Source organism: Pelodiscus sinensis, chromosome 4 (assembly GCF_049634645.1).
Source record: "Pelodiscus sinensis isolate JC-2024 chromosome 4, ASM4963464v1, whole genome shotgun sequence".
Taxonomy (NCBI): domain Eukaryota; kingdom Metazoa; phylum Chordata; order Testudines; family Trionychidae; genus Pelodiscus; species Pelodiscus sinensis.
The window spans coordinates 87104067-87119930 of record NC_134714.1 but is presented as its reverse complement, the minus strand read 5'-3'; the positions used below and the strand labels follow the sequence as shown (position 1 = coordinate 87119930).

The following is a 15864-nucleotide window of genomic DNA, read 5'->3' as shown; positions in this document are numbered from 1 at the left end:
GAAGCCCACGAGTCTGCAGAGCATAGCCGTTCCCTGTGCTATCTGCAAGGAGAGACTCTGAACTCTGCACACAAGCAAACTATTTTATTGGCAGATGGGGCAGGAGTTAAAAGGGTGTGGGGTGGGAGGGCTGGCTGGCGAGTGAAGGGCTCGAGTGAGCAAGATGGGCAAGAGGGTTTGGATAGAGGGGTCTATCCAGGGGTTTGGTGGGGCGGGCGTGGAGAAGGGCATGAGTGACTTGGGGCAATGAACAGCACAGCCGGGCTCAGTGCAAGATTAACAGGCTCTCTGGTGTTAAAGAGGCCAGTGAAAGAGGGGTTGGCAAGCATAGCAAGCAGGGAGGGCAGCCCCCTGGTATATTTTTAAAACATTTTTAAACCCATGTTTATGGTAAAACTTCATATACTGAAATGAAATAGTCTTATTAATTTAATTTGTCAGCTATATATTTTTCACATTTGGCCTTTGATAATAAAAACTGACTAGTCCCCTTCACTTTTGAAAAGGAAACTTTAAGAAAATAACTACTTTCTAGTTCTCCTGAGTTAGCAGGATGCAGAAAAATGTGAGTTGCAAACATCTAAAGCAATTTATTAAAAATAAATTGTGGCCATTCCAGTTGGAATGGAATGCCCATGGAAATATTTCTTAACTTTTGTAAAAAAAGATATAAAAAAGTGGATGGGTGGATGAATATACAAGATATGGAAACACGCATGCGCACACACATACACACACACCCCATCTTAATTTGACCCAAACAGGTAATCTCAGATCCTGGATTTTAAAAGCAGATCCTGGAACCGTAGTAAACTAAAGTCTAACTTTCAAAACTGAAGTGCAAACTCACTCTCTTTTTTTGCTCTGCTTTTTTGTCTTGCTCTTCTGATCCTGATAATTTCTTCTTAAGTTCTTCTAGTTGTGAGGTTAGCGATGTCACCTTGGCTTTGTTTTGAAGCTTTACTTTGGAAAGCTTGGCTTCAGAAGCTTCTTTTTCTTCCTACCAATGAATAAATAATCATTAAATTATAAATAATCATTGATATAAAACAGTTACCAAGAACTCCTATCTCTACAAGGACACTTTAGCTTCAATCCCAGAAACTCTGAACCTGTAAAGCACCCTGATAACATTTCTTTCATTACTACAGAGTATCTTCACTGAGCTACAACAATACTCACAGATACTGAAACTTACGGGGCAGCATCACACTAAAAATTATATGCTAAAGAAATTTCCCTTTCGTTTGTTAGTAATACTACTTCAAGCCCTAAGCTTTCCAATGTAAATAGTGAGTTGTATTGCCTTAGTTTTCAGAGGCCCCACTATGAACACCTACAGGACCTATTTTTGTAAGGCAGGTAACTCAGCAGTTACACTGTCTCAGCTTTTTACTCAGCTGGGACAATGTAACTGGGATGAGGTGCTCCACTTACTCTATAACAAACTAAATATTACACTAATCACAGTGGTCTGATATAAATAAAAAAAATCATTGATTTAAATCAAGTTACCAAAAAAACTAAGACAGGCTATGCTTAGAGTGTACTTAATTTCGGAATAAGCCCCACTGAACTCACTGGCAGTTTTGTTTTTTTGAGAAAACAAGTATATAGAATGGGGTTCCCTTGGAAAAACTGAGTTATGCTGAGGTAAAATGGCAGCACCATTATGGTCTGTGGCCATGATGTTCCAAACTAAGGGCATGTATGATGTAATTTAAAATAAGAAAATGACACTCAGTGGCAACTAGCAACTCTAGAGTTCTCTTACTGCAGCCTTCTGTATTGTATACTTTAGTGATTGATTCTAAACCTAGTCAACTAATTAAACAAGCCATTAGGATTAACTAAAATAAACTTTTTTTTCGTGCAACATCCAACACAGTGAACAGGTTGGGAATTTACTTGTCAAACACTTATACTAAAAGGCATAAGAGAGAGTCTTGAAGCATGATGCATTGCTAAGTGAATTTTTTAAGTTTTTAACCAGTTGATCCACTCAGCCAAATCCACATCTTCATCTACATCAGGGATGGGGAACTTCAGGCCCGGGGGCCAGATGCGGCCCTGCAATGCTCAGTGCCACCCCCAGCATTGAGAAGCCAGTGCTGGTGCTCCAGCTCCCCATATCCCCCGTTACCCCACTGTAAGGCTGGAACGCACACAATCTACTAGGCTGAGGCCCATAGGCTCTGGTGTGTGAGAAGAATGCGGGGAGTGTCTTTTTCCTTCTCAGTCAGGGGCCATGTTTTGGGCTTTTTTTTTCCCCCTTCACTTGTGTGCGGCCCCCTGTGGGCCAGTGGCCCCCAACCCAAAAAAGGTTACTCACCCCAGTATACATCATTTTCTCCCAATAAGCAGTTTTCCTTATGATGTTTCATTCTTGCAACTAGGTGTTGCATCGACTTCATACACTGGACATGTTTTTTCTATTTTACACAGGCAACAAATTTCTTCAAAATATTCCCAGATAAGGTTCCACTTTTTCCTATATATTGTGTCTCTATCTTTAAAACAATGTCTTCACTAATTCCTGTCCTGTGCTTGGCCAAGGTCCACCACCACATAAGCACAGAACAAAAATAACCCCATCCAGTTTGTGTCTTTCTTGGCTTTTATCCATCCTGACACTAATATTATGCATGCTGGTCACTTACCATTTGCATCTGTGGTCAGCCACATTTAGGGTATGTCTGGACTACAAGGCTCCATCGACGGAGAAATGTAGATGAGTTTACTAGACATAGCAAAATGAAGCGGCAATTTAAATAATCGCCGCTTCATTTACAACAAAATGGCCGCCGCGTGTGCTGATCAGCTGTTTGGCGGCACAGCGCGGTAGTCTGGACGCGTCGCAGTCGACAAGGGAAGCCCTTGTCAACTGCTCTGTTATGCCTCGTGAAATGAGATTTACCGGAGCGGTCAACAAAGGCTTCCCTTGTCAACCGCAGCGCGTCCAGACTACTGCACTATGCCGCCAAACAGCTGATTGGCACAGCGTGGCGGCCATTTTGATGTAAATGAAGAGGCAATTATTTAAATCGCCACTTCATTTTCCTATGTCTAGTAAACTCATCTACATGGCTCCGTCGACAGAGCCATGTAGTCTATACGTACCCTTAGAGTCACAACACTGTAGTAGAATGTTTAATTAAAAATAGTTTGGTTTGGTTTGGTTTAAAAAATCTTTGTTCTATGTAAAGGCCATATACTAACTTATTTTTAGATTAAAATGAAAATGTCCCATTAAAAAAGAAGGGTAAAAACACAGCTTTCAAGAACTTTCTACAAATATGATCTCTAACAGAAGAAATCAATGATAAAACCCCCTCAAATTCAATAGAGCATTTACTTATGGGCAAAAATCAAGGATGATATGCAATATAGGTTGCACCTGTATAAATCGGAAGTCTCTGGTCTGGCCATATCTGTGGCGTGCTGTGCGCAGAGCCGTCTTACCCATTAGGCACAGTAGGCAAAGTGCCTAGGGCCCACAATACTTTTAGGGGCCCACAAAAATGTTTTAATTTCTTTTAAAATCAGAAGAAAAAAAATGAACTTTTAGGGTCAAAGAAAATGTTTTAATTTTTTTCTCACATCAGAAAAAAATGAAACTTTTAGGGCCCACGAAAATCTATTAAATTTTGCCTAAAACAGAAAAAAAATGTTGAAGTATTTAAAGTTATATCAAAAATAATTTTTAATAATTTTTTTTATGGAGGAAGGGGCCCACGAAGGCAAAAGTGCCTAGGGTCCACGAAAGTCATAAATCGCTGCTTCATTTAAATTTACATGGCTGCTGATCAGCTGTTTGTCGGCTCAGCGCGATAGTCTGGATGCGCGGGTGTCGACATCAAAGGTATTTGTCGACCACCCAGGTATGCCTCCTGGGATGAGGTTTACCTGGGTGGTCGACAAATACCTTTGATGTCGACACCCGCGCGTCCAGACTATCGCGCTGAGCCGACAAACAGCTGATCAGCTGTTTGTCGGCTCAGCGCGGCAGCCATGTAAATTTAAATGAAGCGGCGATTATTTAAATCACCGCTTCATTTTCCTATGTCTGGTAGCCTAATCTACATGCCTCTGGCGACAGAGGCATGTAGTCTAGACGTACCCTAAATGTCAAACAATAATGTGGACAAATACTAGCATAAAAGGATGGGGGAAAAAACCAACCCTGTACAGCTTTGCAAAACCTTTAATTTACAAATGATACTTGTTCCCCACATTTATCAAGAACATCTATTATTTCTTAGGGACCATTCCCTGCCTGTGTAATACCCAAAGCTGGTTATAATTCCAGCAACACAAGGTAAATTGACAGGAAGTTGTAATGTGTCCCCATGCATCTGCACTGCTTCCTTAATCCCTAAGACTGACATAACTGACTCGTACACCTGTTTTTAGGAAAAACAGCTTATTTGCCCCAGAAAACATGACAGCGATTCATTTTCATCTGTACCTGAATAGTCACATTTATGTATGTACACAGTACCTTTAACTGCTGATCTCTATTCCGAAGTTCATTATCCTTCTCTCTGATAAGTTCTTTAAGCTGTGTTACCAGCTGTTCAGTTCGTGTCAGCTGTTCAGTCAAATCAGCCACTGACATGTTTGCTGCATCTTGCGAGCCATGAACCTACAGACATTAAGCATACTTTTGAACAGACAAAATGGTGCACACAATGGTGGCTGTGCATAAATCACAGTCATCTGCTTTTCAACCAACCCAATTAAATTTAGGCACAGTGTAGTATTTCCCCCTTTTTAAAACTGAACCATACTGTCTAGACAGATTCAGGATAATTTGTCAAATATGCTCAACAAAAGAGGCACTGAAATGAAACTTTGATAACTGAAATCTCTAGCACAGATTGGTCTCTTCGGTGCAAACTACATTACAATACAATGGGAACACTATGCTGATATAAACTGCCCTGATAAAGCAATCCCTATTTGTTTTTCCCCTCTCTGTATGCATGGCTGTCTTTACAATCTGAACACTACAGAGCACTGTCCCTAAATGTCTGGAAAGCAGCTAGCACATTGTAGGTACTACCATAAACAACACATTTCTCTCATTTCTAGTCAATTCCACTGAAAAATTAGAGTATCAGAGGGGTAGCCGTGTTAGTCTGAATCTGCAAAAGCGACGAGCACTTCAATCTTCCTGGACACACAATTGCAGATCTAAAAGTAGCCATCCTGCAGCAAAAAAACTTCAGGACCAGACTTCAAAGAGAAACTGCTGAGCTACAGTTCATCTTTAAGTTTGACACAATCAACTCTGGATTAAACAAAGACTGTGAATGGCTTGCTAACTACAAAAGCAGCTTCTGCTCTCTTGGAATTCACACCTCCAGATCAGCTGCTAGAAGTGGGCCTCATCCTCCTTGATTGGATCCACCTTGTCATCTCCAGCCTGATCCTGGCCTGCATATTTATTCCTGTCTCTGGAAATTTCCACTACATGCATCTGACGAAGTGGGTCTTTGCCCACGAAAGCTTATGCTCCTACACTTCAGTTAGTCTATAAAGTGCCACAGGACTCCTCGTCGCTTTTGAAAAATTAGAGCAACCTCAACAGAAGTGTGATCAATTTCCAAATAAAGGCATGACAGCAGAAGTCTAGGCTGTGGAAGTCAGGGCAAGGCTTAAGGGAGAGTTCTTGAAAATATCCAAGAAATCTATACCACCCAATGATTTTAAAACAATCAACTTAAAAAAAAATAAGGGGAGAACTGGCAATTTCTCTTTCTCACCACAAAAAATCCCCAAAAATGAGGTGACACAAATTATAGCATTAGTTTATTTGCTTGTGTTGCTTTTAGAAACATTCCTTTTGTAGAGAGATGGAAAATGGTATACAAAGACTTTTACTCATTATGAAGTGATGAATAAGTAACATTCAGTTAAATTAATTTTAGATAGTATACATGGCAGGGCTTTCAGCAGAAAATAGACAAATTCCTCCAATTACAAGCTATAAGATTCATGCAATTAAATATAATAATCTGGAAAATGTCAAAATTATTCAAAGCCTTGAGAGTCTGCATATTAAAGCTAATACTGATGTTTAAATTCTCAGTACCATTTTAATTCTTGAGGTCCTCTGCTGCTGCTAATGTAATTAATGATGTATACAGCCAAGTGTCAGCTCATAAAATAGGGAATGATCTAATGTTTACATGGCTTCTGTTGATCTTTTCTTAACTCAAGACAAACAGGTTGAAGGTGATCAGTATAGTTGCAGCTAGACTCCGAAGATTAAAGCTAACTGGAAAGGAAGCATGAAGTTTTATGACTTTTGAAACTATCTTAGAAGAACAGGTTATGCAGGTTAAACAATCCTTACAAAACAGCAAATACTTATTACCACATCTTGAATTGAAATTTTTCTAAATTTATAAGTTTTTTAAAAAAGTCAGCACTCAAAAAAAACAAACAAAAAAACTCCATAACCACTTGTAACACTTACTGCTTTGTTAGGGGACGCATCATCTCCTGTGCCCCATTTCCACATAGTTTCAAGATGACTGTGAGAAAGAATGAGGAAATACAATTATATTGCTACGAACATTAGTGCCACCTAGAAAACTATATACATAAAAAGTATGTTTTCTGGTAATGTTTTTTTCTCCAGGCCTTTCAGTTCAAGGTAATTCAAGCTAATTTGATATTGTTTTTTTTAAACAGTATCTCTCTGCATTTGCTGAAACTTTTGATGCCTGAGTCACTTTATGAGTTGCTATTGATTATCAACAAAGTCCCGTTTAATTTTTTTGTACAATATGTTACTTCTGCAGGCTGGGAAGCAGTAAAGTACCAATGCTGACTTTGTCAGTATAATTTCCTAAAATATTTGGAACTATAATCTTAAAAATGTAAGTACCTTAAAGTAGTTTTTGGCACAAGTTCTTCCAACTACAAATAAGAAGTACAGAATGTACTCAGTTTGTTAACATATACCCTGTCCTTAGGCACAAGCTGTACTTGCCTCTTAAGTATGACAAAGATTATGCCAGAGCATATTTCTACAAAATTAACAGATTGTTGTTCACAAAAATAAACATACTATGGCATATCACACTGTACAACAGCTGAGCATCTCTCACTCATATACCAAAGAGCCTAAAACTTGATAAGGGCACAGACTAGGAAATGCAAGTGCTCGCACCTCTCTGGTTCAGATCCAAATATAAGTTTTCAAAGGACTTGACACCTAAATATAAGCAATTATCAAATTTAGTAGCCAACTTGATACCATGCAGCTTTTGGGATAATCTCACAGTACAGGCAGCTCAAATGTAAATGTATGAACTAAGAACATCTGGCTCAGCTGACAGAAAATTTAGTTAACTCTTCAAGAGAGGCCTGTACAAAAGTCTCATAGTTGGTTTGATGGCATGCATTCAGAATACAGGCAGTCCCCGACTTACGCGGATCCGACTTACGTCGGATCTGCACTTACGAACGGGGCTCTCGCCCCGGAGGTCGAGGTAGCGGATTGCTCCCTGCGAGCTCCGGGGCGAGAAAGCCCCGTTCGTAAGCTGCTCCGGTGCCCCTGGTCTGCTGGAGACCGTCTCCGGCAGACCAGGGGCACCGGGCGGGTTCCCGCGCTTCTGAGGCTTTGCCAGAGCAAAGCCTCAGAAGCGCGGGAACCCGCCCGCTGCTGCCGCTCAAGTCCCGGAGCCTGTGGTCTGCTGGGGACGGTCCCCAGCAGACCACAGGCACCAGGACTGAAGCCGCAGCCGCGGGGGGCCGGGGGGGGTCCCGCGCCTCTGAGACTTTGCCAGAGCAAAGCCTCAGAGGCGCGGCACCCCGCTGCCGCTGCTGCTCTGCTCCCCCTGTCCCTGGTCTGCTGGGGGGGGGGGGCCCGCGGATAGTGTGCCCCCCCCCCAGCAGACCAGGCTTTTGTTTTGGACCCTGGAGCAGAGCAGCTGGGGCGCTGCGGATTGGTCCTGCAGCACCCGCTCTGGGCACTACTGGACCAACCCTGCAGCACCCCAGCTGCTCTGCCCCAGGCGTCCTGATTCAGCCGCTGCTGGTCAGTTTCAGCAGTGGCTGAATCAGGACGCCTGGGGCAGAGCAGCTGGGGTGCTGCTGGGTTGGTCCAGTAGCGCCGAGGAGCGGTGCTACTGGAGCAACCCAGCAGCACCCCAGCTGCTCTGCCCCAGGCGTCCCCAAGTCAGCCGCTGCTGAAACTGACCAGCGCTGACTACAGGAAGCCCGAGGCAGAGTTGCTCTGCCCCAGGCTTCCTGGAATCAGTGCTGATCAGTTTCAGCAGCAGCTGACTTGGGGAAGCTTGGGGTTCTTAAGTTGAATCTGTATGTAAGTCAGAACTGGCGGTCAGTTTCAGCAGCGGCTGAATCTGGACGCCAGTTCCGACTTACATACAGATTCAACTTAAGAACAAACCTACAGTCCCTATCTTGTACGTAACCCGGGGACTGCCTGTACTACCATACATCCTGCTGTACTTCTGACATTAGCCAGTCTTCAAGTTGAAACAAGAGAGAGGCCAACCTGCATCTTTGTCCAGTCACCCGTCCCCACAAGCAACAATTTCAAACCACAGCAAGGCAGCTGTGCTTCTGCATCAGCAGAACAGTTTATTAAAAATACTGGCACATACTTTATCTGAAAGGAAATGAATGAGAGCACAGATGGTTATTACAGCTGAATATTTACCAATGCTGAGCTAGAAGCTAGGATCACAGTGCTATACAAGAATCATTAGTCTCTCTCCTGGTTTTAAAAACCTGGGACTCACAGAGGAAAGGGAATGTAGATATTACTTTTTTTTAAAACTCTCCTTCATTCATCCATTTGGGTCAATTTTGCCCTCAACACCACCCATGCATTCCAAGTAACAGGAAAGGGTATAATGAGGGCAGAATCTGGATCACTTAGTGTAGCTTGGGACTGTGTACATTTTTTAAATTTGTAAATGCTTTAGAACCCAAAAGCATTAGCTAATGCAACGTGTTTAGTTCGCTACATACAATACCCCCCTGGATACCCTGAGCAATATTTTTGACACATTATTTATATTAGGGATCTTAACAAAGGAGCTTTCAAGAAAGGAAAGTGTTCTGAAACAAGTTGGGCAGCACAGCTGCCAGAAGAAATTCCGTTTAGGAGCATAAGCATCTAGTTTGTAAGAACTGAACCCTTTGGAATCAAATTATGGCACACACAACTCAATCCTTTCTCCTTTCAAATTACAGTAGTTAAATTAGAGCTCAATTTAGTTTACCATGTGTGTATTCTTCAAATGTGATTTTAACTACCAAAGGCCTGTCTGCTAGGCAAGATAATTATCCAATGGCCTTAGTAACCATTCCTCAAGTTATAAAAGTTCTGATTTCCTATCTTTCCATATCAATTCCAAACTCTTCAAACTCATTTTCAAACCTCCAGTACAGCATCTCAGTTCTTATCTTCTCACCTAAAGCACTCTGCTTTGATGACATCTTGCACCACGCACTACTTTCCATTATTCCACGAATGCCTCTTCTCCACTATAGGAGACTGGTGAAAGCCCATACAAACCATAACATATCTTGGGAAGATATTAAAGAGCTCCTTTGCATCAATAAAGCCTTTGAGATATCATGTTGTTCTCCACTGAGCTATGGTAGAAGTATGACTATGATTGAGTGATTACTGTAGCATACACTATAAGAGGAAGGAGCAGAAAGGAACAATTGCTAATGAGGATCCCAATTTTACACTCACGAGTGACACTATTCACATATATATAGTGTCACTCATATTTGTAAAACCATCCCAATCCTAAATATAATTTACAGAAATAGCTTTATATGAATGTGAATAGACAGTTAATTGACCTCAAGGGACTGTCAAGTAATTATATGCTTATCTCTGGCTCTGCTCCTTGGCTGCGTCTACACTGGCAAGTTATTCTGGAAAATCAGCTGCTTTTCCGGAAAAACTTGCCAGCTGTCTACACTGGCCGCTTGAATTTCCGGAAAAGCACTGACGAGCTAATGTAAAATTATCAGTGCTTTTCCGGAAATACTATGCTGCTCCCGTTCAGGCAAAAGTCTTTTTCCGGAAAACTGTTCTGGAAAAGGGCCAGTATAGACAGCACAGTAGTGTTTTCCGCAAAAAAGCCCCGATCGCGAAAATGACGATCGAGGCTTTTTGGCGGAAAAGCACGTCTAGATTGGCCACGGACGCTTTTCCGGAAAAAGTGCTTTTCCGGAAAAGCGTCCTACCAATCTAGACGCGCTTTTCCGAAAATGCTTTTAACAGAAAACTTTTCCGTTAAAAGCATTTCCGGAAAATCATGCCAGAGAAGACGTAGCCCTTAAGAATAAGGATGGTAAAAAATGCTGACATACAGGTGACTCTCCTTTCTATTACATTAATAGATGATCTCTCTCCATTCATGAGTCAGGGCACAGTAGCACCCTATGTGCAGTGGTGGAATTTTTAAGACACTAATAAATGTTTAATTAAAAAAAAAATTATACTTGTGTAAATTTATACTTAAATGTGCAAATACACATTTTAAAAGCTTATCTGTTCACTGCCATAGCATGAGCTCTTGCACAAGAGCAGTGTGGACGCTCAGCAGGGATTTCTTGCGCAAGAAAGCCCTATGGCTAAAATAGCCATTAGAGCTTTCTTGCACAAGAGAGCGTCCATACTGCCATGAGCGCTCTTGTGCAAAAGCGTAGCTCACACATGCTACTGTGGACATTTTCTTGCACAAGAACCCCTGCACAAGATGGTCTTGCGCAAGTGTAGACAGAGCCCAGGGGTCTCAAACTCCTGGCCTGTAGGTCAGTCCCAGCTGGAGCGATTGCGCAATACAGCATAGCACTTCTCACAGATGGTTCATAGATGGCGGGGTAGCTCCATGTTAACAGTCCCAAAGCCTTGCCCTTCCCACCAATACCCTGCTCTCTCCACCTCATGGCACCCCACCCCTGTGAGGAGCAGGAGGGAGCATGACCATTGCTGCCAAATGGCATCAGCCCCTGTCCCTCCTCCCTTCCCCCCATGATTCCAAATGCCACATGCTCAGGGGATGGTTACTATGAGAGAGGGAGCAATGATGGGAAGAGGCAGTACTCTGGGGCATTAGGGACCCCTGGGTTACTCAAATATTTCCTACATGAAACACATATGGAGCATTAATCAGATGTATCTGAGACCGTAGAGAACTAGAAACACAGGATATCTCCATACAGCTGGAGCTTCATCCTTAAATACGCTAAGGTAATGGAAAGTTACGCAGTGTGTACGTTATCCAACATACATTATTTGTAAGTCAAGATTTAATCTTAAATGCCAAATTGCTTTTGTCCTTAATGAGAATGGTCATGGGAAGGCAGAAGTTCTAAGAAATCTACATACTGTATTAAACACTATAAAACTGTCTTTAATATATAAATAGGATTTCAGAATGAAATTTCAACCTTAAGCTAAGAAAGAGTTTTTGGTCACAGAACAAAGATTTACAAAGAGAAATAGTGATGTTTTATTCAAAAGTTACTTTTGATAGTTTTGCATAACTTTTATTGTTGTGAAAGAAGGATTATAAGGCAGAAAGAACATGTAAGCTTACTACGTGAAAACAGGGAAGATAATTATTCAAACTGGTCCTATTAGACTACACATACACATTTGACTTTAAGCCTATTATAAATTGCAGGTACACCCTAAATTAATGTAACTGAAAAAATAGAACACTTTCCACTTATAGTATGAAGTTTAGAGTGGTCAGTAGTGAGTTTTATTTCTCCAGTTTAGTAACTCCATTTTCATTGTCCATACTGGATTTTCACAAACCAGCAGGGAAAAATATTTTTTTTAAAAAATAATAAAATTGTAAAGCCACGGTGAAATCAGATGGATGTGTAGTGCCTAAATTATTTATTTTCCTTTAAACCCCTGACAATCCTGAAGCGTCTCTTTAAATTATACTAGAAACATACTGAGTGGATATTACTGCATGTGAATAGAAATACATTTTTCTAACTTCTCCCATTTTCACCCTAGCTTCCCATTTAAGTTTTTCCATGACAAAGATGTAGCCTTAATTATAGTTCTGGAATATGTGCATGATATGAGAGCTCAAAATCCTCAAATGGGCACCACTCCACTTTGAACTCTATAATCTGTGAATCAACTGTCTCCACCCATCTATAAATCCTTCTTTAGTTCCACCTCTTTCTACTGGAAATAATTTTTTCTCTGCTTTCTTTTTATGTCATTAACAAATAAAAACTAGCAAAGACTTGAATGAAGTCCAAATTCTGCAATTTAAGCCATTACTGGCCAGGTTCAGAGATTCTCCCCAGGTATGCAGGTTTATGATTTATTTAGATTTTAATCTAAGAGAAATTCCACTTGCTGTCTCCCTTCCCTCAATATACCCAAATACTTCCTTTTCCTATGCTACACTAGGCATGCCCCAGAAATCAAGGGGTGATGGGTTCAAATTACACATCTCATAAATATTTCCTACTCAATCATAACTACTCCACAGTCCAGGGAGATCACTGTAGCTCTAGCGTAAGCCCATAACCTGTCCCAGGCAGTAGGCGCATTACAGTGCCACCCTCTCCCCAGCTGGGTTTCCAGGGTACATGGCCGTGCCCGGGGGAGGAAGGGGTATCTCTCAAAGCCGATGTGAACCTAGGCCAGGCCGTACTGAAGTCGCTTGTCCCAGCACCGGCCAGTGACCTTGCCCGAGCACCACAGAGCAAGGCGACAAGCGTGTCCCGAGTTACCAGGCCGAGTGCTGCCGCCCGCCCGCCCACTCGTTGTGCCCTTGGGGGCGGCGGGCTGCCCGGCGCGGACGGGCCCTGGCTGCAGACAACGAGCCAGGCCAGGACAAGCCCCGACCGAGGGGTCACCTCCCCTCCCCCGCCGCAGCTACGCCAGGCCGGGGCGGGATCCGGAGCCGCTCACCTGCGGGCCGCGCCGCAAGGGGGGGGGAGAACCGGGCCCCGCTCACCTGCGGGCCGCGCCGGAGGGGGACCGGACCAGGGCCGGGCCGCGAGGGTGGCCGGGCCCTAGGGGCGGGGGGGGCGGCTGCAGCAGCGGAGGTTCCGGCTCCTCCTCTTCGGCCCGGCCCTGGCACCACGGGGACAATTCGGCACCATCCCGGCGTCAGCAGCACCGCGACCGGGCTACGTCACCGCGTCCCCTCCCAGAGCGCAGCCAATAGCGACACGTCCCCGCCCCCCTCGAATCCTCGCCCCCTAGGGTCGGGGAGGGCCCCGCGAACGCGAGGGAGGGAAGCTGCGGGGCGGAGGGAGCTGTCAAGGGGCGAGGGGCAGAATGGGGGAGGGGGAGTGCCCTGTCTTGGGGGGGGGAGCTGGGCACCTGGGACTTCATCTCCAAAGCACGGCCCGGCCTGGCCCGGCCCCTTCCTCCTTGGCAGACACGAGCCTCAACTTTGCTCACGGCTCACTGTGTCGCCCGCAGCAAGTGTGTGTTCCACTTTCTGTGCCTCAGTTTCCCCATCAGAGAGAGATAACAACCGAAAGACTCCCCCCTCGCCAGAGAGGCGGGCTCTGTGTCTCAAACCCATATTTTTATTTCGTAACTGAACTGACATCTTCCCCATGTGCAATCAGCATAACGCTGTGGATTTCTGATCTCTTAGCTCAGCCACCCAAACATCTTTTTCACAGAAACATAGACATAGGAGCCTGGTGCTGACTTCATTCCTATTGACTTTAACGGGAGTGATCAGTTGTCCGATTTTACTGTACTACATAAGAAGAGCACCTGGCTGGATTTAAATTTATTCTTCCAGAGAGATTATTTTATTGCAAATATGATTAGCTATTTTAAGATACCCCCCCCCCCCCCAGCCAAACTTTTACTGGAGGAACTTCTGCACAAAAACATTACAAAAATCACCTCTCTAAAAGGAAAAACCACATAAAAACAACATTATGAGAAACATTCACATGTTAAATGATCATTTATGCTATATCTTTAGAGTGGACAGTTTAAGTAAGGCAAAAGCGCCATCTACTGGCATATAAATCTCAGAGGGTAGTTGTGTTAGTCTATTTGAAAAACCAGCCAGGAGTCCTGAGTCACCTTTACCTCTACACTACAGAGAAGATCAAAGCTGCCTCTGTCAATCTTCCAGGGTTTGAATTAGCCGGTCTAGTTACAACAGCTAATTTGAACAGAGTGGGACACTCCAGTTGATGGCAGTAGGCCTGCTTCCACGGGAGTAAAGGAAGTTGAAGGGAGAATGTTCTTCCTTCCACTTCCTGCAGTGTGGACAGCGCCAAAAGTCAAGTTAAGGTACTTCAACTGTAGCTGAAGTTGCGTATCTTAATTTGACCTCATCCTGTAGTTTACACATACCCTCAGAGACTAATAGATTTATTAGGGCATAAGCTTTTGGGAGTAAAATCCACTTCATCAGATGGAGTAGAGTTTACAGAAGCATGGGTCTATATAAGGAAGACAAAAAAGAGGGTATTTGTGTAAATGAGACTAATCAAGTCAGTCTGAAGACGAACATTTTGCATTTGTCCTTACTGAACTTCATCCTATTTACCTCAAACCATTTCTCCAGTTTATTCAGATCATTTAGAATTATAACCCTGTTCTCCTAAGCACTTGCAACCCCTCCCACCTTGGTATCATCTGCAAACTTTATAAGCATACTCTCTATGCCATCATCTAATCTTTGATGAAGACATTGAACAGAACCAGTCCCAAAACTGATCCCCTGCAGAATCTCTTTCAGCATGAACCACTGATAATTACCCAGAACAGTTATCCAACTAGTTATGCACCCACCTTCTAGTAGCCCCATCTACATTGTATTTCCCTAATTTATTGATAAGAAGGTCATGTGAGACTGTATCAAATGCTTTACTAAAGTCTAGGCATACTAGAGATGTAAGTGACTAGTTGACTAGTCTCTATAAGTAGTCCCGGTATACATCTGTTTCACGCTAAAGTCGTTAGTGCTTGTAAGAACTGATGCATTATAAGTCCACCCATTCCCAGCTCTTAAATAGTGCAAACCCCCTCCCCCAACCCCAATCTGCACAAATGGAAGTCAGCTGTGGGAAAAAATTCCTGCTTTAAGTTGTTTCACTATAAATCTAAGTTTTTTGGAATGTACTTTGGACTTATAGCGAGGACGGACTGTACCCCATAAACATAGGTTTATTGGGTAGTTAAGTCACTACTCAACTAATCACTTCCCCCCACCCTTGCTGCCTCTGTGTCAGAGACAGCAAGTGGGGGAGCAGGAGGTGGTGCTGGGGAGAGCCAGTTTATAAGCCAGTTCTACTCAGCACTGGCACCACAGTGGCAGAGGCACAGCTGGGAACCCAGGATGAGCAGGGACTGAAGCAGCTTGCACCAGGTCTTGACTGCTGTGCCTCTGCCTTTGAAATGTAGGAAGAGCCCTGGCTCCTGGCTCCTGGCTCCAATCTCAGGGAGCCAGCTGTGCTGTGGAATCTGCATTGGGCTCCAAGTGACTGATTTATTTGGCTTCTTTCTGCAGGCTTCTTTCAGAAGAAGCTTTTCCAGACGACATCTTACGGAAAATCTTCTTTAGAAAGAGAGCGTTCACACAGCAAAAGTGCATTGAAAAAGCAATCTGCTTTTTCAAAAGATAGAGTCCACATTGATTGGATGCTATCTCACATTTAAATTGTGATTACTATGGATGGAGTGGCCACTAGGGCACCTGTGCTTTTTCTGGAGGCCTCTTCTTTCGGGAAAAAACCCTCTTCCCCGTCCGCACATGCCTTTTTCCATAATAGCTCTTTCCGAAAAAGGCTTCTTCCTCGTAGAAAGAGATTTACTGCTGTCGGGAAAAAACCTAC

The 15864-nt window shown here is 43.3% G+C and overlaps 1 protein-coding gene across 5 annotated transcripts in view; it reads right to left on the bottom strand.

Annotated features, from left to right (window-relative positions):
• Window positions 1-13185, bottom strand: part of LOC102451127 (uncharacterized) — a 67020-nt gene extending 53835 nt beyond the window's left edge. For 3 of the 5 annotated variants that reach the window (XM_075927681.1, XM_075927685.1, XM_075927684.1), the window contains exons 1-4: window positions 13005-13185; window positions 6485-6542; window positions 4502-4645; window positions 851-1000 (exon numbers count right to left, since the gene is read on the bottom strand). In XM_075927681.1, coding sequence (XP_075783796.1) covers window positions 851-1000; window positions 4502-4645; window positions 6485-6529 — 339 coding nt within the window. In that variant the 5' untranslated portion in view covers window positions 6530-6542; window positions 13005-13185. Of the gene's footprint in view, window positions 1-850; window positions 1001-4501; window positions 4646-6097; window positions 6284-6484; window positions 6543-12958 lie in introns of those variants that run through there. The other 2 variants (XM_075927683.1, XM_075927686.1) reach the window with 2 other exon arrangements.
• Between the last annotated feature and the right edge of the window lie 2679 nt (window positions 13186-15864).